Source organism: Lepidochelys kempii, chromosome 2, assembly GCF_965140265.1.
Source record: "Lepidochelys kempii isolate rLepKem1 chromosome 2, rLepKem1.hap2, whole genome shotgun sequence".
NCBI classification, from domain to species: domain Eukaryota; kingdom Metazoa; phylum Chordata; order Testudines; family Cheloniidae; genus Lepidochelys; species Lepidochelys kempii.
In genome coordinates, this window is record NC_133257.1 from 140,763,610 (window position 1) to 140,788,093 (window position 24,484).

Below are 24,484 nucleotides of genomic sequence, written 5' to 3' on the forward strand. Positions count from 1 at the left end.
AACTTAACTGTGCCTTCCTCACAGCACCATAGAGCCCCCTCCCACCCCCCCCAAAAAAAACCAACAACAACAAAACGCTAGGCCACAGACAATTTGTCCTGATGGCAAAAAAAATTCCTTCCTGACCCTTAAACAAGTAATCAGTCCGAGTCCAGTCACAGTAATCTAACAACACATTTCCTATACTAAACTGTAGGGAGAGTGTTCAAGTGAAAATGTGGCAAGAGGCCTGAGAAACTCCGCCCCAGGGTTTAAATAAATTACTGTGGGAAATAAGAGCTAATTGGCTCACATCTGTCTGGCCAGCCAGTGGGCAGCAAATGCCTGGGGGAGGATGGGCCTATCTCTATATAAACTCCCCCTTTTATCCTAAAGCTGTCTGGCATCTTGCAGATCCAGTCAAGTTTCCCATCCATTAAATTGGTGGGTGGCACTGGATATGGAGTTTGACACATGACATTTTTTATTCAAATTCTGAAAAAAGAAAGTAAAAAACACACTGCCTGTGGAAAGTGTGTGTGTTTCTGTCATGCTTTTTTAAAACAAAAGATTGTGAATGTTAAACTGAAAACCCAAAATTGAGATCCAGATGTAAGAAAAAACGTCACTATGTAAACAGTCGGTACAGGAAGAATACACTGAAGACAATAATAGTTATCTAATAGCTGTTGTATGTATCATTCAGGGTTTAAAATAGCTTGACCCTGCATTTCATAGATTCCAAGGCCAGAAAGGACCATTGTGAGCATCTATCCTGACCTCCTGTATAGCACAGACCAAAGAACTGTGTATAATGCTTTTTGAGTCTCCCTGAAAAGATGGAAATCTGGGCTATGGGTCAGTAAAGAATTAAACTGAAGCACAGGAAGGAGAGTAATTGTACATAATTAGTCCTGATATTCCTTGTTACACCTGCACTCTGCACTCCCTTCTCAACTAAAACTTTCATTTAACTGGAGTTTTGTTTGAATGAGAAGTGCAGGGAAGCCAAGATCCAAAGTATGTTACAAAGCACACTCCTGCCTCCTCCTGTTTATTTTCTTATGGCTTGCCTTCCTCAATATGAAGCAGGTCCCAATGCAGCAAAGCACTTAAACATGAGTTCAACTTTAAGTGCTTAAGAACCTCTCTGTATCAGAGCAACAGAACATACCTCAACACTAAAACATTTGGGAAAAAACAGAGTTTCCTACTTTTTTCATTCATTACCCCTCCCCCCCCAGATATTCTTGTTAAACCCTGGATTTGTGCTGGAAATGGCCCACCTTGATTATCATACACATTGTAAGGAGAGTGGTCACTTTAAATAAGCTATTACCAGCAGGAGAGTGGGGTGGGGGGAGGTATTTTTTCATGCTTTGTGTGTATATAAAAAGATCTTCTACACTTTCCACAGTATGCATCTGATGAAGTGAGCTGTAGCTCACGAAAGCTTATGCTCAAATAAATTGGTTAGTCTCTAAGGTGCCACAAGTCCTCCTTTTCTTTTTGCGAATACAGACTAACACGGCTGTTACTCTGGAATTTAGTTTGGAATAGTCTTGCCTAACTTCCATTAAATAGCTACAAATAGCACTTATTTAACTGAAAAAGGTTCAAGATTATGTAACAAACAAAATATTTTAATACAATCATATGAGTCCTTATTTTATATGATTTTGCATTTATCTCACTAACTGGAGTATATTGTTCATTTGTATTCAATAAACACATTAAATTTAATTTCTCAGTTAATATACTTCTACATGTGGGGACTATATACATCTCGTAAACTTTGGACGCTGCTTTAATATACATAAAAACACAGGAACTGTATTTTTATGTATTGATGTTGAACCTTTCTGAGACAAAGGCATCTATTAGTGTATTGAAATACTAACTGGAGGGTCAGTCACAATATCTCAGTGAAATAAGATATTTTGAGTAATGTGTACTTAATTATCCTTTGGAGACACTATTTCATGTGGAGTACATTTTGCTCATTAGACTGCCATTTCATGGCCTTTTATTTATCAGAAATAATAATCTTCAGTACCTCCTAAACAGGAAAGGAAAATAAAGGTAAAATCTGCTATTGTTTTCTTTGAAACAAGCCAGTGGCTTGGCAAAACTATAGGGAAAGTAGTAAATATGTAACTTAATTCATAAAAGAAAAAATCTTATAAAGCACTCGTCCCCTCCCCAGTGTCGTGAAACAGACACTGAAATCTTAAAACTTCTATTACTAATTATATTTTCATTGCGATCATTTTGCTGGGACAATACGTTGATTGTGGCCTTTTTGTATCACTGGCACTGCTCATAGCAGATACACAAAAGCAGTTTTTTATACTAAAACCAGCTGACTTTCCGAAAGTGCTTGTGTGGGGTTTTTTTTTGCTTCCAGCTTTCTTTCTTCCCCTATTAGGTGATCATTATTACTGCACTTACCTCTACCATAGGGAGTATGGATGAATGAAGTCTGGCGATTAAAAGCTGAGTCAGCCCATTCTGTTCAGACACTGCAATCTCGCTCCCTCCTTATGACATGCACACAGTGTATCCTGTAAAAGCTAGCAAAACTGTCCTCTATCTTCACTATGACATTTAGAGAGCAACCTGCTATAATTTCTGTTTAAAATGTTACAACTTCCAATCACTAATGATAAACAGAAGTATAGGATGTTAGATCTTTGATCATTGCTCTTCAAAAAAGGGACAACTGTACTTTGGTATGCATAAAGTCTTGTTTTCTTTTGGTCTGGATTGAATATAAAGTTTGGTTTTTTTAATGTACTAAAATGTAACAAAAGGTCAGTATTCTTTTCAGTATTACTTTAGTCATTTGATGTTAATATTGAGAGCCAGCTCGTATTAGTGTAGACGAATGTTAATTCCTCTCCAGTGCATAAACACATTAATTCGTGAATTAAAATGGATATAATAATTTTATTTTATTTTGATTTATAAAACAAATAAGAGAAGTGCCCATCCCTAGCTCTCACAAGAATGATAAAATCATATTCGAATACATACATCTATTTGGGACAGATCCATAAAGTCAATAGATCTGCACTGATTTACACTAGCTAAAGAGCTGGCCCACTTTAAGGCTAAATTTACATGATGAGACAGGGGTGTGATTCCCAGTTTGTGCAGACATACTCATGTTAGTGCTCATCGAGCTAGCGTACTAAAAATAGTGTAGCCACAATAGCATGGGCAGTTGGAAGGGAGGCATGGGCTAGCCACCTGTAATCTTTTGTTACTTTTATGGTGGAATGTTCCCAATTAATATTAAGTTGTTACAGCTAAAGGTGCCATAAATCCCAAATTAGTTTTCAGGTTCGAGCTTCTCGGTCAGCTACGGAAAAATTATTTAGTAGAGGATCACTAGGGAACAAGTTGAATAATAAAACTAAACGTTATTCAAAAGAAAAATTAGCAGTTAAGGAAACAGGCATCCAGTTACTGCTTACACAATACTACAATTATACTTATCCTCAAAGATGAAATATGGGCAATCAATCTACTGATAACAGAGTGAAGTGCAGCCTTATAATCTTGGAACTTAACATATCCTTTTGATATTAATTGGATCTCCCCCAGTTTTAACAAAACTACTTCTTTTATAATCTTTTATAATACTAATTAACCTTGAACCTACCATAATCACATTTCTGACACCTTATTGGTTCTTCACATTGCACATTGCTGAGCTTAACATCTATACTAATGTCCTTCCCATACTATCAATATAGATAGCATTTTAATAAAATATTCACAATTCTTAAAAACACTAATTAAAAAACAGTTATAACCGAAGGATAGCCACAGTATAACCTTGGGTCATGTACTTGCTAACTTAAATGTTCACATTTTCCTGTCTCCAGCTTATGTCAAACTTTTCTCACAATAGCAACCTCGTTTCCCATATTCCTCTACACTTACACCAACGTAGGCCAGAACCTGATTTCTCCTTTATATAGGCTATACACCCCAAGTACAAACCCACCTGAACGTCGTGCCTCCATGCTTGGCATGGCTAGCCCATGCCACTCACTCACCGCTTGCTGCTCCGTGTGCTACCACAGCTACACTACAAATATTAACGCACTAACTGGATGAGATCCAGTGTGAGTGTGTCTACACAAGGTGGGAATCACATCCCCAGCTCTGTAGTGTAGAGATACCCTACATGTGTATATGTGTAACGTCTGTATCCAGGGCCGGCTGCAGTGTTTTTGCTGCCCCAAGCGGGGGGAAAAAAAGCCTTGCTGCAGAACGGGGAGGTGAAATCCTGTCCGCCGAACATGGAGGCGGAGTGACGGGGCGGCCTCCGAATTCCCACCACTGACGCCGCCGAGGGCTGATTGCCGCCCCAGAGCCCGACATCCTGCCGCCTCAGGCACCTGCTTGGTTCGCTGGTTCCTGGAGCCGGCCCTCTCTGTATCTATTTATCTTCCTCATTCTCTGGGGAGGGAAGGGGAGAGAGACAAAGATTTCCCAAAAAGCATTTTGCTTACATTAAAAAAGTAGCCAAAAAGTATTTTCCTCTGAATATTCAGATGATCTATTTGTTAATTAATTAGGATTTGCAGAATCAATCCTTTATTTATGCACAAATTATTATTTACATATTACTCATTGATTTTAGTGGAATTACATGTGTAACTAAAGGTTTTCAGCACAGAAAAAATACAGTAAGTCAGCTATTTACAGGAATATCCATGGCTAGAATGATTTAATATGAAGTTATCCATCATTGATATTATATTTTTCTTATTGGGGAGCCAAAAACATTGTTGAACCCAACAAACATTAATGCACATAAGTAATTTCATTGAGTTAATGGAACTACTCACATGCATAAAGTTACTTGGGTACATAAACATTTGCAACGTTGGGACCCTAGAGTTTTAAATACAGAAGGAAAGAAGGCCTTAACCCTTAATCTGCTTTTATCTCTTACACTCACTTTTTACATTTACCTCTATCTAAGTTTGTCAGAGCAAAAATTATAAAAGTTTTTATTTTAAACAGTCTATTAAAGTCATACAGTAAAACTAGGTATTAAAGTAAAAAGGGAAATGATAATAAATTCACAAAAAGACTTGTTTGAGTTGCGATAGCATAGAAAGTTGTTTTATTATGCATTTTCATTTTCTGTTAACTTCCACTATAATGTGAATGTAAATCAAATATATGACCCTTCTCATAGCTGCAAAAAGCAAAATAAAAATACATAAATGTTAAATTAGATTTCTATACGGCGCAAACAGATGAAAAATTATCATTGGGAAATGGGCACAGGCCAGTAGTTTAATAACGTGGCATCTGCTTTGCACTTTTGCCAATACTGCTTTTTCTAAACTGTTTTTCAATGTCTAGTCACATATTTAGGAAGAATTTAATGAAATACAAGCACAAAATACTGTATTTAAACAGTCAAAATTTATTTTTGTTGGTAAACTATGGATCTTTGATATAAAAGTAGAAAGGTTTTTAAATGTAAACTCTACAGGTTTTTAAAATGCACTTGCTGTCTTTGAAATATAGCACAACAAAGCTGAAAGACAGGTTGAATTTATTTCACAACACTGTGGGATATTTATGTTGAGATACAAATAGCTTAAGGGCCAGATACGAATTAAAGGAAAAAGGAAGAGAGATTGGAAAACTGTAGAATATGCCAGCTAGGCTAGTGGGAGGGTCCTTTTGTGATGAAATGTTGCATAAATAATGCCAATGGGGGTCTAAATTCACTGTTGCCATGGAGACCTTTGTGCCTGACTGAACTCCATTCTTTTCTGTTTTAAGACTGCAACCACTGGGCTTGTGGTAGCTCTAATGAATATCATTTTCTGTTTCATTTTACTGTAAATGCTAGAATGATGAAACCAAAAGAAGGCAGTGCTGTTTTTTGGTTTTCTGAGTGTTCAGGATGGTAAACAGCATTCTCCATTTAAAATCTTTTAAGTTTCTTTTTTAAGTGATAAGGGGCGGGGGGGGGGGGGGCGGAATTGACTAGTTCTGCCTGAACTACTGCTTTGGAAAGGAGGGAAAACTCTCTCTTCAGCTTTGTTGATTAGTCTTGTTTGCCTAGACTGCTTTTTTTGGAAGAGATTAAGGAGAGTTAAATTACGAATTGTACAACAAAGGTAAAAAGTTAAAGCTAAATCAGTTCTTTTGTAAAATTGTGATGAAAGTTTAGAAAACTATTTTCCTGAAACTTAGATTGCTAGAATGTGTTTTGAAAAAAACTACAAGTTTTGCTAAAGGACAATATGGTGTGCATGAGAACAGACTAGATGATCATGATGGTCCCTTCTGGCCTTAAAATCTATGAGACAGTTGTGAATAGCTTTAATCTAGTTATATAATCTTTTTGTCATTCACTACAAAACAATGTTTGAAAATCGTAATAATTCAAGAATGTTTGTTAAGAACGAATAACACTTCTATCTAGCTAAGTCCATCACAGTTGGAATACTGTTTAACTAGCTGGTGATTACCTCATAGTTTTTTCAACAACTTACAGTAATTTTAGAAATAAAAATAGAAAAAAGAAACCCTGAACATTTTACATTGGATAAAGACAAGTAAGTAATGTTACTTTTTAGTAAAGGTGTCTTAGTTCCTAGAATATTTTCTTGCCCTAACTCAAACAATAACAGTTTATTTGATGTTTGTGGTTTTGTTCGTTTCAATCAGTCTAAAGCTATGTCCTAAGGAAATCAATAACTCCACAGAGAGATCAGAAAAATTAACTGAATGATCTTTGCAGTGCAAAATGTCTTTTCATAATTGGATATTTTGAGCTACGCACCTGTTGCTTTCCACTTTTACCCTGGAAAACCTTAGTTCTCTGTGAATGAATGCTTTGTAGTGTATCATAGTAATTTATATGTTTCCCTGATTCCAAATTATACAGATGAGAATGACATGTGAATTTTATATAATTAAACAAAGCCTGTAAGCTATTAGCTTTGCAGGTACATTTTTACTCAAATGATTTAACTGATTAGAAATCACTTATAGAAGATTAGTGACAATAATGCATGATTATGACCTCATGGATTTCTCTGCTACTGGCAGAAGTCATTGGGGAATATGAGTGACTGTTCAGCAAATTAAATAAATGAATTGATCCCAGCAGCTCAGTTTGTCTAAAAATCGTACCAGCCTTTCAAGTTTTATTCTGAAACTGATTGCTGTTCTTTTTTGACAGTAACATGTTATTTAATGGCATATCATTGATGGATGAATTCAAACGAAATTTCTAAAAAGTAATTAGAATAAACATGATAAACTGTCTACAGTTAGGGTGATTTATGTAGCAAAAAGATAAGGTACAGTTTGATGTGTCTTGTAGTGAATTGCTGTCAAATTACTTCTGCCTGAATACAGTGCAGGATTGTATTACCACAGAATTAATAGTATTTACAAGTAGAATGTCTTTGTCAGATTACATTAATATGTGTATTCTCTATAACAATGTCTACAGCAAATAAAACATATCGTCTTTAAGGGCATCATCTTTTGATATAAAAATAACTGTTAAATGTAGGGTTATTTGTTGGCTAAACTCAAAGACAAATATTTCCTAGATCAGTATAGCTTAGTTGCTTTAATCCTCTGCTAAGTGTTTTTAAAAATGTATTCCAGAGTATGTGGTGTGAAAGATATCTTAATTCAGATTTTCTCATTCTTAAACATACATAAAGTTGTATTAATTGTATTATGATTGGAAAATCTTTTTATCTGAGAAGAGCTTAGCTGTCATAATTAAATGCTTTACTGGGTCCCGTGTTTTAAAAGCATTACCCCGGTCAATCTAAACCTTGCTAAAATATTCTTTTAGATCTACTAATCAGTTTTATTGTACCCACAAAGAAGACATTAGCCTAATTTTAATGAGAATAGTTAAGACCTTATATGATATACATCAGTTATCAATCATTTGCTGAGTGTATAGTTTCAATTATATGTTGCAGAATGTAAATTTGTAATATATTTAAAATATGCCTGTCACCAAGGATTATTTCATTGAATTAATAAATGAAGCATAATTTATTAATGGTGGTTTCTGAAATGAAATTCACAAATTCTAATTAAAAATAACATTTGTTAGTTTTCTGAAGAACAGTAGGCAGTTTTGGGGGAGACGTGTGAAATACACTGTGACAAAACAAAACATGAAGTGATTTCAATAGTTAAACTTGTTTTACATTTCTGATTTTGTGACTCGAGACAAAAAATTGTTCAATGAAGTAAGGTCACTCATGTGGTCCTGTGTCAGAGGCTGTGTGTGCAATCCTAATGAAACTGGAAAATAAATACTTCAAGAGGCTGAAAGTTGCTGATAGGTTTTAAATGCATTGATGAATAGAGGTGCTTCATGGTTCTTTGCATGCATATGTGTATTTATTCAAGCAGCTACACACAGGAGACATAATGGGCCAAATTTATTCCTTGTGTTACTTCACTGATTTCCAGGGAGTTACACCAGGTATGAATTCAGATCTGTATATGTGTACACAGTGAGTGTATTATGGGACAAAACAAAATTTTGTGTTGAATTTATTGAAGGAAGTGTGAAGGCTTTGACAACTGGGGCCTTTGGCAGCTGGGAAGGTATGCAAAGTCTTTTGAAACTGGGGAATAAGCATAGAGTGCTTCTGCTAAACTGATCAGCAGAGAAATAGATAACTTTGTAACCTAATAACAATTTAAATGTTAACAGCCCTTTCAGAGGCATCAGGTAGTTTGGGCTATTGTTTCTTTTTCTCTCTGACTCTGGCAGATATCACTGCATTCACTTGGCTTACATTTGGAAGGTTTTCTTTGGAGTTATGAGGGCCAGAAACATTTGTTTAAATGAAAGCTTAGATTCTGATGTACAATTCTGGAGCAAGCAGTGGGTTTTGTGGGAAATGTGTTTGTGGAATCAAGAAATACATATTGATTACAACCCTCCTTGTCAGACCACACAAGTACTGCATAAGGGCAGTTGCAATCTGGGGTTGGAGTAAATACTAAATGCGGAATTTCTGGGGTATGCGGTTTCTGTCTAGGACATGGAATATGTCTGTTTTGGCATTTGCACACTGCTGTTTCAGCTCCAGTGCACACCCATATCTTGTTCAACAGGCAGCAGCAATAGCTGAGATGAGCAAGTGGTACACAACACAGTCTAGCATGCAGAGTAGCTGTATTTAAACTGAATAGCCTGCTTGTACGGAGGGAGCAAGGAGTAGTTGTTAAACAATTTGAGGAATCAGGATGTGGGAATTATACCCCTTGTTCTGTATTTACTTACTTTGTGATCTAGAGTAACAACCTTTCTGTACCTCAACATACTCATTTGCAAATGGACATAATACTACAGACCTGCTTGGTTAAAGTAGCCCTCACATCTCCTGCCAGTGTCTTCTCATATTGATCTACCCCACTGATATCGTTCTTGTGAAACTTCAGGCTTCTGGTCTCCTTGTACCTCCTGTAAAATGATACTCCCCAGCTTCTGTTGTGTGCTAGAGCATATGAAAGTGCAAAGGAGGTGGGGGTTGCTGGTGTTTATCACTAATTCTGCTGAGAAGAGAGAAAGGTTTTAGCCTGGGGGTTATGGGCTGCTCTTTCTGACTATGAAGAGGCTCACATAGCCTGCTTCTACTGACAGGGAGAAAGGCCCAAAGCCTCACCCAAATAATTTTGTCTTCAGCTAGTGGCAGGAAAGGCATCCCCTGTGAGTGCTGCCACTTCTTTCATAAGGATGAATCATACCCAAAGCAAAGGTGAGAGGGAAGTCACTCAGACAACTCAAAAAGTGAAGTCTGATTATGTTGATGTTGATCCATCATTGATGATAATGATTTATTTGTATTACCATAGTGCTTAGGAGCCCTAGCCATGAACCAGGACCCCATTGTGCCAGGCACTGTACAAAAACAGAGACAAAAGACAGCTGCTGCCCCAAGAAGCTTACAACTAAGTATAAGACAAGAGACAATATATGGACATAGACAGATGGTGGTATACAAAGAAACAATAAGACAGTACTGCTCAACATGATAGGGCAGGGGTGGGCAAACGACATCCCGGGGGCTGGATCTGACCCATCAGGGTTTTGGATCCAGCACACGGGATTGCCACCCCCATGGCACCGCAAGGCTAAGGCAGGCTCCCTGCGTGCCCTGGCCCCGTGCCACTCCTGAAAGTGGCCGGCACCACGTCCCTACAGCCACTGGGAGAGTGGGGGGGCAGAGGGCTCCGCACGCTGCCCTTGCCTGCAGGCACCACCCCTGGCAGCTCCCATTGGCCAGGAACGGGGAACTGCGGCCAATAGGAGCTTTGGGAGAGGTATCCGCAGGCGAGGGCAGTGCATGGAGCCCTCTGCCTCACCTCCTCAGGGGCTGTAGGGACATGGTGCCGTCTGCTTCCGGGAGTGGTGCAGGGCCAGGGCAGGCAGGGATCCTGATTTAGCCCTGCTGCATGCCATTGTCACCCTGGAGCCTCTCAGGGTAAGCGGTGCCAGGCTGGAGCCTGCACCCTGAACCCCTCCTGCACCCCTAACTCCTGCCCCTGAGCCCCGTGCTGTACCCCTCCTGCACCCCAACTCCCGGCCTTGAGCCCCCTCGTACACCCTGCACCCCTCCTGTGCCCGAACCACTTGCCCTGAGCCCCTTACTGCATACCGCACCCCCTCTCACACTCTGCACTCTCTCACGCACCCCTTGCCCCAGCCCTACATTCATGGCCCAATATGCAATTTCCCCACCCGGCTGTGGCCCTTGGGCCAAAAAGTTTTCTCACCCCATGATAGGGAGTATGCTCTTTACAAAAGGATACCTGTTGTCAATTTATTTGTAGAAGTCATGGCAAAAGAGAGTTTTAAGGAGGGATTTGAAGGTGGATAAAATGAGGTAGCTTTGTGAATGTTTCTGGGGAGTATCTCCCAAGCATGAGGGCAGCATGAAAGAATGCACAAAGGTGCTTGTTTGAAAATGTTACACGTGGGTGAAGGATATCAGAATGACTGTTGTTTTTAGTAATATCTGCAAAACAACATAAAAATGCATATAAACAACATAAATATGAAGAGATTACATTACATACTGCTCTTTTTCTCATTATTTTTTATGCTTCGCCTTAGTAATACCCTCAATCCAGCATGAACCCTCCATGCTCTTCATCTTCCAGGCTATATGAACGGCTGAAGGCATCATATGTTGGCCCTATGGCAAACTGATAACAGAAATGTCTGCCCGCTGCAAGCGATTTAAAAACAAAGCCTCTAAAACTCTCTCTCTACTGGAGATAGTGAAGTGCTCTTAGATGGAGTGTTCTCTCAAGATCTTTGGCAAATTATTTCCCTTCCTTCATGACTACTTTGCTAAATAACTCCTGATTCTGCAGCTAGTGAGGTGGGGGAGGGTTTTTTTTTTTTTGGCTCTTACCAATGTTCATGGACTGGCTTTGGACCTCCCTTTGAATGGGCAAGTTACAGAACTTAACAACCAAAGTTACCTGACGAAGGTGTATGCTTACATAACCTTGCTTCTCCATGATAGTCAGTGTTCTCACTGGGAGAAAATTGTCCTCTATGTGGCGCGGGTGTAGCTGTGGAGTTTCCTTTTTCCCCAGTGAGCACTGTCTAGCCATCCAAATGGCAATCTCTCTCTCTCTCACTCTCTGACATTAAAAACCATCAACTGAGGAGAGCCTAGTAACCTTGGACCATGATCCTTTAAAAATCATTTCCCACCTGACTGACATGCAGCCTGTCAGGGTTCCCTCCCCACTCTGAACTCTAGGGTACAGATGTGGGGACCCACATGAAAGACTCCATAAGCTTGTTTCTAGGAGCTTAGGTTAAAAACTCCCCAGGCACAGATTCTCCCTTGTACCTTGGGTTTAAGTAACGCTGCCACCACCAAGTGATTTAACAAAGAACCAGGGAAAAGGACCACTTGGAGTTCCTGTTCCCCCACCAATCTCCCAAGCCCTTACACTCCCTGGGGAGGCTTGAGAATAATATCCTAACCAATTGGTTACAAAATGATCAAAGACCCAAACCCCTGGGTCTTGGAACAATGGAAAAATCAGTCAGGTTCTTAAAAGAAGGATTTTATTTTAAAAAAAAAGGTAAAAATCATCTCTGTAAAATCAGGATGGAAAATACTTTACAGGGTATTGAGATTCAAAACACAGAGGATCCCTCTCTGGGCAAAACCTTAAAAGTTACAGAAAACAGGAATAAACCTCCCTCTTAGCACAGGGAAAATTCACAAGACAAACAAAAGATAAACTAATCCGCCTTGCCTGGCTTACCTATACTGGTTGCAATATTGGAGACTTGGAGTGGGATGGGTTGGAGAAGATGGATTTCTGTCTGGCCCCTCTCAGTCCCTAGAGAGAATCACCACACAAAACAAAGAGCACATACAAAATCTTCCCCCCTCCCAAGATTTGAAAGTATCTTCTTTCCCCATTGGTCCTGTTGGTCAGGTGCCAACGAGGCTATTTGAGCTTCTTAACCCCTTACAGGTAAGGAGGAATTCTAGGCTACCCTAGACACCGTATGTTTATAACACTGTATGTTTATGACAGCCGTATAGAGAAGAACTTGCCTTCCAAGTCCACCAACATTGCTCCTATGAGCTCAGTCCCCAGGCCATCAGGTGGGGAGGGCAAGGCTGATAGAACTACTATGGAATTCCATGGCCACTAGAGAGAACTTGTGTCTGCTCAGCCAAAAGGGCTCTCTTGGGTGAGTTGGTTCTGATGTTGTTATTCTCTTTGTTTTCCAACTCCGTGTATGAGATGCAATAAAATCTAGGGACAGATTCTCAAATGATGAAAAGTGGTGTAGTTCTACTGAGTTCAATGGAGCTATATTGATTCGTGCCATTTGAGAATCTGATGAATAATTCCATCTTGATTTGTATTCTGGTTCATCCATAACTGCAGAAAGAGCCTATCTGAGCTTCAAGAATTCATAGGCTTTATTAGGCCTCTGCTGAAACAGGGATACTTCTTGTTGAGCTGTAGCTCACGAAAGCTTATGCTCAAATAAATTTGTTAGTCTCTAAGGTGCCACAAGTCCTCCTTTTCTTTTTGCGAATACAGACTAACACGGTTGCTACTCTGAAACCTGAAAGGAGACTGTTTCCATCCAGAACTAAATAATTCAACTGTTTTAAATCATTGCAAATTTTGGAAAAAAGTAAACCAAGTACTGCCATGTTCTACAGAGGAGGTGAAACACTACCAGTTATAGCTACATATATTGCACTCAAAATCATTCAAGTCAGACTGATATGATTAAAAGAAAAAAGAATTGCTTGCAGGTAAACTAGGCAAGCGCTTGAGCTTTCATAAATAAATAGTAAAACATTTAACTGATTCTATAACAACCTGGCCAAATTTATTTCTTCTTAAACAGTCATGATATTTGACATCACGTTGAAAAGATGTGCTAGAATATATTGTAGAGCGTTAGATGTTGGAGTTGATAAGTTGTCCCCCCACCTTTATTTTAACACACACAGAGACGCACAAAATTAATTGTTTCTACAATCATCTGATTGTTCTAGCACTAGATGAATAGGTTGTTCTCTAAATTATTCACTGAATAAACATATGAATGACATTTTAAAAAATATAGTGGTTTCATTTGAATATAATTGTTCATATAACGAGACTAATACCGCGCATGATTATTTATTGAGTAACCTCTACATTAATCATACTTTCCTTCTTCATGAATTTCTTCTGCTTCAATTCATTTTAAGCCTTTATGCTCTGGTGCAGCAACACTGCTAATGTTAATCAGAATTAATAGAGCTACTGTGAGAGATGCTGTGTATTCACCACTGAAATATTAAATGAAATGCAATTTTAGTTGCAGAGGTTGGGAGTTATCTACACCAAGAAGATAATGGAATACAGATTTCCCCTTCACTTTACCTCATAGGAGTTTAGTGTGTGATACTTCCTCATGTCTACTTTTACAGGCAAATCAGAACATCTCTCCAATCTCCCATTTACACATATATCTATATGATAGAATTCAAGATCCTATGGGAAGCAGGACATGAGAACAGCAAAACAAGGACACTGGACTTCATAAAATCAGATTTCAAGTGATTCAGCAAAATAGTTGGCAAGTTCCCGTGGAAAGACCAGTTAGTAGGGCCCTACCAAATTCACAGTCCATTTTGGTTAATTTCATGGTCATAGGATTTTAAAAATCATAAATTTCATGATTTCAGCTATTTAAATCTGAAATTTCACGATGTTGTAATTATAGAAGTTCTGACCCAAAAAGAAGTTGTGGGGGCTTTTACTGTATTAATGGAATGTTGTCAGATTGGAGAAAGGTCTCGAGTGGGGTTCCACAGAGATTTGTTCTGGATCTGGCGTTGTTTAACATCATAATTAATTACCTTGATGTAGAACTAGGGAGCATACTGATCAAATATGCAGATGACAGAAAGCTGGGGGGTTGCCAACACTTTGGAGAATAGAGCTAAAATTCAGAGGTATCTCAATAAATTGGAGAACTGGGCTATAGAAAACAAAATGAAATTCAACAAGGATAAATTGTAAGGTGCTACACTTAGGGAAGAAAAATCAAATGCACAAATACAGAATGGGGGAGTAACTGGATTGGCAGCAGCACTGATGAGAAGGATCTGGGGGTTGTGGTGGATCTCAACATGAAACAGCATTGTGATGCTTTTGCAAAGAAAATAAATGCAATTTTAGGTTGCATTAACAGAGGCATTGCATGCAAGTCATGGGAGGTGATAGTACTGCTCTACTCGGCGCTGATTAGGCCTCAGATGGAATACTCTGTCCAGTTTTGGTCACTACTGTACAGAAAGGATGTGGAGAAACTGGAAAGGATCCAGAGGCAAGTGACAAAGATGATCAAAGGGTTGGAATGCAAGCAAAGGTTGAAGGAACTGGGTATGTTTAGTTTGGAAAAGAGGAGGTTAAAGTGTGGGGGTGTGAGGGGGTGTGAGAGTGGTCTTCAAGTACTTTGAAAGGCTGCCGTAAAAGAGATAGAGAAAAAGTTGTTCTCTCTTGCCACAGAGGGCAGGACAAGAGGCAATAGTACAAACTACAGCATAGCAGGTTTAGATTAAATCTCAGGAAAAACTTCCTAACTGAAAGAAAAGTAGGACAATGGAACAGACTGTCTAGGGAAGTTGTGGAAGATCCTTCAGTGGTGGTTTTCAAGGCTGGATAGCAGTCTGTCTTGGATGGCTTAGACACAACAAATCCTGCATCTTGGCAGGGGTTTAGACTAGATGGCGCTTATAGTCCCTTCTAACCTTATTATTCTGTGATGTATGTTTTATTGATGTGCTGAAAAAACATTACTTTTTCAGAAGCTATTTTAAAATTTTTGTTGCATGGTTGCAGTAATTCTTTTTATTTTTTATCTTTGTGTCTTCAACTTTGGAACAGCTGTACATGTTCCCTGTGTTATTATTTAACAAGATATAGATATTTCACCATAAATTATCAGTGTACTATTTTTAATATATCATCTTAAATTTGGCGTGTTGTCAGATAAGAATTTTCTCCTCATTTGTGTTGATGTACACGCTCAGACACATTCAAGCGCACATACTGGAAACAATTATGTTGAAATGAGCTCTGAGCTTAGACACTAATTTTAACTTGAATGATTATAAAAATGTTATGCTTATTTAACATTCACCTTGGCCTTCATTACACAACTTGCATGTCTTTGAAGAATGCCACTGTACAGAACAGCATTCCTAACAAGCAAATGTTTTTTACTGTATATCTGAAATTGCTAAAAAAATGTTATATGACAAACTATAATAAAATAATCTGTGCAGCACAAAATAAATTTCTTCTTTCTGGTATATATTGCTAGTAAAATCTGGTAAATGTCAATCCAAGAAATTACAGTTAACATCCTGTACCCCCATGTTCATCACTTTTATATGGCTAAGATATATTTTGTACACAGTATGCATTGTGAGGTATCATTTGAAAACTCATAATCTGCTGAACATCATTGTACTGTTATGCTGTGTGTAACAACACTACATGTGAAACTATGAGATTTTACTGTATAATGTTACTAAAATGTTTTATGGTTCTGGGGAATGCCAACACGTTAGCTCCTCAAAAACATACAAACATACAAAAGGACTGAGCACAGGTGTTGAGAAACCGTTAACTGCTTAATCGGGGATTCACCTGTAAACAAGAAATTTGCAATTCACCTGAAAGATGGGTGGCAGCTCACATACACCATGGAACTGCCTGACCACCATAACCCAGCAAAGACTTTTCCAGCACAGAGAGTTAGACTATTAGAAGAGGGTAAATGCCTCAAGAAACTTTTCCTCCCCCATATCTACTCACAGCAGCAAGATTGTTTGAAAGAAAAAGAACCATAACTAAGCAGGGGGGAGTGGTCCTAACCACAAGGCTTTCCAGTTAGTATGGACTGCTGAAAGTTTTGGGATGAGAGGCACCTTTTTGCTTTAAAGTCTTATTTAGCTTGGTAATTAGATTGCAGTTTTTATCTTTTATTTGTTTTGTAACCAGTTCTGACGTTTATGCATTTATCACTTCATAATAATTTAAAATCCATCTTTCTCTAGTTAATATACTTGTTTTATTGTTTTATCTAAATCAATGTATTTTGGTTGTCGTGTTTGGGGAATCTCTACTCAGGTTAACAAAAGCTGGTGCGTAATCATTCCCTTTGGTGGAATGACAGACTTCTAATGAGCTTACACTGCTCGTGCAGGTCCTCAGCAGTGTAAGACACACATTTCTGGGGTGCAAGACTGGTACTGGGGAATTTGCAGATGTTACCCTGTATCTAGTTCATGAGTGGCTGGGAGAACATTCTTGTAACTTTGCTAGAATGACTTTACCTGCTAATGGTGGTGTGTGAGCAGATCTGGAGAGGCTGCTTGTCTCTAGCAATGCAGTGTAAAATTCACCCTGTGGTGGAGAGTTAAAGGGACACAGCAGTTCAACAGTTCAGATTGTACCTTGGGGGATGTCACAAGGATCAAATTAATCTCTGATTTAAATCCATGTAAGTCAATGGTGTATGAATTTGACCCATGGAGTTCTAGCTAGAACTAAAAAAAAATGACCTCACAGGTACTCTGAGGTAAATAAGATACAGGTTCTGGGGATCCTTCTAGTTCAGAAGGGGCTTTCTAATTTTAGTGGGTAGTGGAAAGAAAGTGAGTTTAGACTGAAAGTATCTGAAGAGTCTGAGACTGAAAGAAGAAAAGGAGTACTTGTGGCACCTTAGAGACTAACCAATTTATTTGAGCATAAGCTTTCGTGAGCTACAGCTCACTTCATCGGATGCATACTGTGGAAAGTATAGAAGATCTTTTTATACACACAAAGCATGAAAAAAATGGGTGTTTACCACTACAAAAGGTTTTCTCTCCCCCGACCCCACTCTCCTGCTGATAATAGCTTATCTAAAGTGATCACTCTCCTTACAATGTGTATGATAATCAAGTTGGGCCATTTCCAGCACAAATCCAGGTTTCCCCCCCACACACACACACAGACCCACTCTTTACTAAAAGTAGACAAGCCATTTACAACACACACTTTGCTTCTCTACAAAAGAAAAAGGACACTAAACTTTCTAAACTACTGCATGCCACAAAGGGCCACAAGGGGCAATGGTTCTCTCAACCCACCCAGCAATATTGTTAACCTATCCAACTATACTCTTAGCCCAGCAGAAGCAGCTGTCCTATCTTGGGGCCTCTCCTTCTGGCCCTCCACCCCCACGAACATGATACAGTTCTGTGGTGACCTAGAATCCTATTTTCGACGTCTCCGACTCAAGGAATATTTCCAAAACACCTCTGAACAACATACTAATCCACAGAGACCTCCGTACCAACACTACAAAAAGAAGGATTCTAGGTGGACTCCTCCTGAAGGTCAAGCAGACTGGACTTCTACATAGAGTGCTTCCGCTGACATGCACGGGCTGAAATTGTGGAACAGCAGCAGCACTTGCCCCACAACCTCAGCCGTGCAGAACACAACGCCATCCACAGCCTCAGAAACAACTCTGACATCATAATCAAAAAGGCTGACAAAGGAGGTGCTGTTGTCATCATGAATAGGTCGGAATATGAACAAGAGGCTGCTCAGCAGCTCTCCAACACCACTTTCTACAAACCATTACCCTCTGACCCCACTGAGATTTACCAAAAGAAACTACAGCATTTGCTCAAGAAACTGCCTGAAAAAGCACAAGGTCAAATCCGCACAGACACGCCCCTGGAACCCCGACCTGGGATATTCTATGTACTACCCAAGATCCATAAACCTGGAAATCCTGGGCGCCCCATCATCTCAGGCATTGGCACCCTGACAGCAGGATTGTCTGGCTATGCAGACTCCCTCCTCAGGCCCTACGCTACCAGCACTCCCAGCTACCTTCGAGACACCACTGACTTCCTGAGGAAACTACAATCCATCAGTGATCTTCCTGATAACACCATTCTGGCCACTATGGATGTAGAAGCCCTTTACACCAACATTCCACACAAAGATGGACTACAAGCCGTCAAGAACACTATCCCCGTTAATGTCACGGCTAACCTGGTGGCTGAACTTTGTGACTTTGTCCTTACCCATAACTATTTCACATTTGGGGACAATGTATACCTTCAAATCAGCGGCACTGCTATGGGTACCCGCATGGCCCCACAGTATGCCAACATTTTTATGGCTGATTTAGAACAACGCTTCTCAGCTCTCATCCCCTAACGCCCCTACTCTACTTGCGCTATATTGATGACATCTTCATCATCTGGACCCATGGAAAAGAAGCCCTTGAGGAATTCCACCATGATTTCAACAATTTCCATCCCACCATCAACCTCAGCCTGGTCCATTCCACACAAGAGATCCATTTCCTGGACACCACAGTGCTAATAAACGATGGTCACATAAACACCACCCTATACTGGAAACCTACTGACCGCTATTCCTACCTACATGCCTCCAGCTTTCACCCTGACCACACCACATGATCCATTGTCTACAGCCAAGCTCTGCAATACAACCGCATTTGCTCCAACCCCTCAGAAAGAGCCAAACATCTAAAAGATCTCTATCAAGCATTCTTACAACTACAGTACCCACCTGCGGAAGTGAAGAAACAGATTGATAGAGCCAGAAGAGTACCTAGAAGTCACCTACTACAGGACAGGCCTAACAAAGAAAATAACAGAACGCCACTAGCCGTCACCTTCAGCCCCCAACTAAAACCCCTCCAACGCATTATTAAGGATCTACAACCTATCCAAAAGGCTGACCCAACACTCTCACAAATCTTGGGAGACAGGCCAGTCCTTGCCTACAGACAGCCCCTCAACCTGAAGCAAATACTCACCAGCAACCACGTACCACACAACAGAACCACTAACCCAGGAACTTATCCTTGCAACAAAGCCCGTTGCCAACTGTGCCCACATATCTATTCAGGGGACACCATCACAGGGCTTAATAACATCAGCCACACTATCAGAGGCTCGTTCACCTGCACATCCACCAATGTGATATATGCCATCATGTGCCAGCAATGCCCCTCTGCCATGTATATTGGTCAAACTGGACAATCTCTACGTAAAAGAATAAATGGACACAAATCAGATGTCAAGAATTATAACATTCATAAACCAGTCGGAGAACACTTCAATCTCTCTGGTCACGCGATTACAGACATGAAAGTCGCTATTTTACAACAAAAAAACTTCAAAACCAGACTCCAGCGAGAGACTGTTGAATTGGAATTCATTTGCAAATTGGATACAATTAACTTCGGCTTGAATAGAGACTGGGAGTGGCTAAGTCATTATGCAAGGTAACCTATTTCCCCTTGTTTTTTCCTACCACCCTCCCCCCCAGATGTTCTTGTTATACCCTGGATTTGTGCTGGAAATGGCCCATCTTGATTATCATACATGTTGTAAGGAGAGTGATCACTTTAGATAAGCTATTACCAGCAGGAGAGTGGGGTGGGGGGAGAGAAAACCTTTTGTAGTGGTAAACACCCATTTTTTCATGCTTTGTGTGTATAAAAAGATCTTCTATACTTTCCACAGTATGCATCCGATGAAGTGAGCTGTAGCTCACGAAAGCTTATGCTCAAATAAATTGGTTAGTCTCTAAGGTGCCACAAGTACTCCTTTTCTTTTTGCGAATACAGACTAACACAGCTGTTACTCTGAAACCTGAGAGAAGAAGGATGTGAGTGAGGCAAAATCTTCACGTGTTTTGAATTGAAACCCAGTGGAAAACTCCAAGAGGATTTGTGCATTTAACTGTGTTTAGTACATGCTTTACTTGGGTTCCATAGCAGTAGAATGGATTTTACCTTGTAGTTTAGGTGAAAGATATAATGTATCCATTTATCTGCCCGGGCTGTGTTAATGCACAGCAGTAGTGCACTGTATTTAAGGTTACTTTAGAATATAGGTCAGAAGCTCCAGCATCTTTTGAGAGAGAGAGAGAGAGAGAGAGAGAGAGTACTTTGCCCTGGTCTACACTTGGGGGAAGATCGATCTAAGTTATGCAACTTCAGCAACTTCAGTGAACAACATAGCTGAAGTCGACGTACTTAGATCGACTTACCGTGGTGTCTCCACCGTGGTGAGTCGACTGCTGCCGCTCCCCCATCGACTCTGCCTGCGCCTCTTGCGGCGCTGGAGTAAAGGACTCGATGGGAGAGTGCTCGGGGGTCGATTTATTGCATCTAGACTAGACGCAATAAATCAATCCCCGCTGGATCGATTGTTGCCTGCCGATCCAGCGGGTAGTGAAGACATACCCTTAGATAACAGCTGTGCTGAAGTTTCTGGATTGGCTTCCTTTTAACTTTTAGAAGCAAATTCCAGATGTGGGCAATGTTTTTTAAACCCTTTAAAGCAATGCACTTAGCTATGAGGTAACTATTCACCCTGTCAAGTCACAACAATTAAAATTGGCTGGGGGCCACTTGCTTAATCATTTTGTTACTCCAGGACCATTAGGAGACCTTTCTCCGGAAACGCATTCTCTAGAAGAGGAAAGAGCTCCTCTTGGTGGTACTCCAGCATCTACTTTTCCACAGACTTCAGGCATATTGCAAAATGTGTGTGTTTGGTTTAGCTTTTGGTAGTTTATTTTTTTTAAATCCTTGATGCTATGACTGCTGATATTTCTTGTTGCGGCAGCAGCAGTAATTATTTAGAGTTGTTACCCTTGGTGAGCAGTTTTATTTATTTTTTAAAAACTTTGTAAGTGTCTAGCTGCTCTGGTGACAGGCATTCTTTAGGCCAATTAAACACACAAAATATGTTTATAGAAATAAGTAAGGATCAGTAACTGTATTGGCTTGCTTGTACTTTTATTTTCGGTGAGAGAAAAATAAAAAATGCTTCTCTGAGTTTACTAGAAATAAAAATCTGCTCTTGATTAGCTTTTGTCATCCTCTGTCAATAACAGGAATTGGGTAGGGCCCAAGTAATATTTCAGGGCTATGCAAACCACAATATAGCCACTCCCAACTTGGGTGAAATTAAGTTCTGTGCTGTCTGGCTTACAGAAGGTCTGCATCTTCCTTTGCTGCATAGCCCTAGAGACCAGTTATTTTTGAGCGGTAAATTCCTCCCTCCATTGATGAGACTTTGCCTTTTCAGACATGCCCTATTTACTCCATCTCCTGGGCAAAGCCCCGATGATGATCATATTAAGAAATAGGCCCAAGAGGTTCAGTCTTAGGACAGAGTATGTTTTTTTTTTGGTTGTGCAATATTCTTTATATATGAAAAATATTAAATATTTAATATTAAATAAAATATATACTTCTTTCCCACTATTGCCTATATACATGTTGTCACATGACACATAGGGGATGACCAGTGTGCACATGATAAAAATGCAACAGAGCAGCAATGGTACACATAACTCAAAATCATAGAATATTAGGGTTGGAAGAAACCTCAGGAGGTCATCTAGTCCAATCCCCTGCTTGAAGCAGGACCAATCCCCAACTAAATCATCCCAGACAGGGGTTTGTCAAGCCGGGCCTTAAAAACCTCTAAGGAAGGAGATTCCACCACCTCCCTAGGTAACCCATTCCAGTGCTTCACCACCCTGCTAGTGAAATAGTATTTCCTAATATCCAACCTAAACCTCCCCCACTGCAACATTAGTCCTTGTTCTGTCATCTGCTACCACTGAGAACAGTCTAGATCCATCCTCTTTGGAACCCCCTTTCAGGTAGTTGAAAGCAGCTATCAAATCCCCGCTCATTCTTCTCTTCTGCAGACAAAATAATCCCAATTCCCTCAGCCTCGCCTCATAAATTTTTGTTGCCCGCCTCTGGACTCTTTCCAATTTTTCCACATCCTTCTTGTAGTGTGGGGCCCAAAACTGGACACAGTACTCCAGATGAGGCCTCACCAATGCCGAATAGAGGGGAATGATCACGCCCGTCGATCTGCTGGCAATGCTCCTACTTATACAGCCCAAAATGCCATTAGTCTTCTTGGCAACAAGGGCACACTGTTGACTCATATCCAGTTTCTCATCCACTGTAACTCCTAGGTCCTTTTCTGCAGAACTGCTACCTAACCACTTGATCCCTAGTCTGTAGCGATACATGGGATTCTTCCGTCCTAAGTGCAGGACTCTGCACTTGTCCTTGTTGAACCTCATCAGATTTCTTTTGGCCCAATCCTCTGATTTGTCTAGGTCCCTCTATCCCTACCCTCAGCATATCTATCACTCCCCCCAGTTTAGTGTCATCTGCAAACTTGCTGCGGGTGCAATCCATGCCATCCTCGAGATCATTAATGAAGATATTGAACAAAACTGGCCCCAGGACTGAACCTTGGGGCACTCCACTTAATACCAGATGCCAATTAGACATGGAGCCATTGATCACTACCCGTTGAGCCCGACAATCTAGCCAACTTTCTATCCACCTTATAGTCCATTCATCCAGCCCATACTTCTTTAACTTGCTGGCAAGAATACTGTGGGAGACAGTGTCAAAAGCTTTGCTAAAGTCAAGGAACAACACGTCCACCGCTTTCCCCTCATCCACAGAGCCAGTTATCTCATCATAGAAGGTAACTGGGTTAGTCAGGAATGACTTGCCCTTGGTGAATCCATGCTGACTGTTCCTGATCATTTCCCTCTCCTAGAAGTGCTTCAAAATTGATTCCTTGAGGACCTGCTCCATGATTTTTCCAGGGACTGAGGTGAGGCTGACTGGCCTGTAGTTCCCTGGATCCTCCTTCTTCCCTTTTTTCAAGCTGGGCACTACATTAGCCTTTTTTCAGTCATCTGGGACCTCCCCCGATCGCCATGAGTTTTCAAAGATAATGGCCAATGGCTTTGCAATCACATCCGCCAACTCCTTTTGCACCCTTGGATGCAGTGCATCTGGCCTCATGGACTTGTGCTTGTCCAGCTTTTCTAAATAGTCCTGAACCACTTCTTTCTCCACAGAGGATTGGTCACCTCCTCCCCATATTGTGCTGCCCAATGCAGCAGTCTGGGAGCTGACCTTGTTCGTGAAGACAGAGGCAAAAAAAAGCACTGAGTACATTAGCTTTCTCCAGATCCTCTGTCACTAGGTTGCCTCCGCCATTCAGTAAGGGGCCCACACTTTCCTTGACCTTTTTCTTGTTGCTAACATACCTGAAGAAACCCTTCTTGTTACTCTTAACATCTCTTGCTAGCTGCACCTCCAGGTGTGATTTGGCCTTCCTGATTTCACTCCTGCATGCCTTGAGCAATATTTTTATACTCCTTCCTGGTCATTTTTCCAATCTTCCACTCCTTGTAAGCTTCTTTTTTGTGTTTAAGATCAGCAAGGATTTCACTGTTAAGCCAAGTTGGTCGCCTGCCATATTTACTATTCTTTCTACACATTGGGATGGTTTGTTCCTGCAACCTCAATAAGGATTCTTTAAAATACAGCCAGCTCTCCTGGACTCCTTTTCCCCCCCATGTTATTCTCCCAGGGGATCCTGCTCATCAGTTCCCTGAGGGAGTCAAAGTCTGCTTTTCTGAAGTCCAGAGTCTGTATTCTGCTGCTTCTCCTTTCTTCCTATATTACATTACTGTGTCACCTGAGCTAAAATGCAAGCAAGGAGCTGGCTGGTAGTGCAAATGCTTTTGTTCTGCTCAGCTGCTAGCTGAGTGTGCACTAGCAAGGCTCTAGCCTCTTGTCCTTGATCATCCTTGTGATCACCCTTCCCCTGTGTGTTAACGAGGGGGCAGGGCTGACCTAAGAGAGAAGAGCTTAACACTCAGATGCTAAGAGACCAAGGGGAGTTAGGAAACAGGGGGCAGCAAAAAGGGGAGTTTGAAGGAGGGAGAAATTCTGATTTTATTCTGGTTCAAAAAGGTTGCATTACCAGTGCCAACACAGCTCCAGCTGACTTTTGGTTAC

At 40.4% G+C, this 24,484-nt stretch overlaps 1 protein-coding gene across 5 annotated transcripts in view; it reads left to right on the top strand.

Moving 5' to 3' along the window:
- CTNND2 (catenin delta 2) overlaps positions 1-24,484 on the top strand; it is a 1,187,410-nt gene that overhangs the window by 384,639 nt on the left and 778,287 nt on the right. The window contains exon 1 of one of the 5 annotated variants that reach the window (XM_073332335.1): positions 5,887-5,926. The exons of 3 other annotated variants lie outside the window; for them this stretch is intronic. In XM_073332335.1, the coding sequence (XP_073188436.1) occupies positions 5,924-5,926 (3 nt within the window). In that variant the 5' untranslated portion in view covers positions 5,887-5,923. Of the gene's footprint in view, positions 1-5,886; positions 5,927-6,047; positions 6,141-24,484 lie in introns of those variants that run through there. One more of the 5 variants, XM_073332336.1, reaches the window with a different exon arrangement.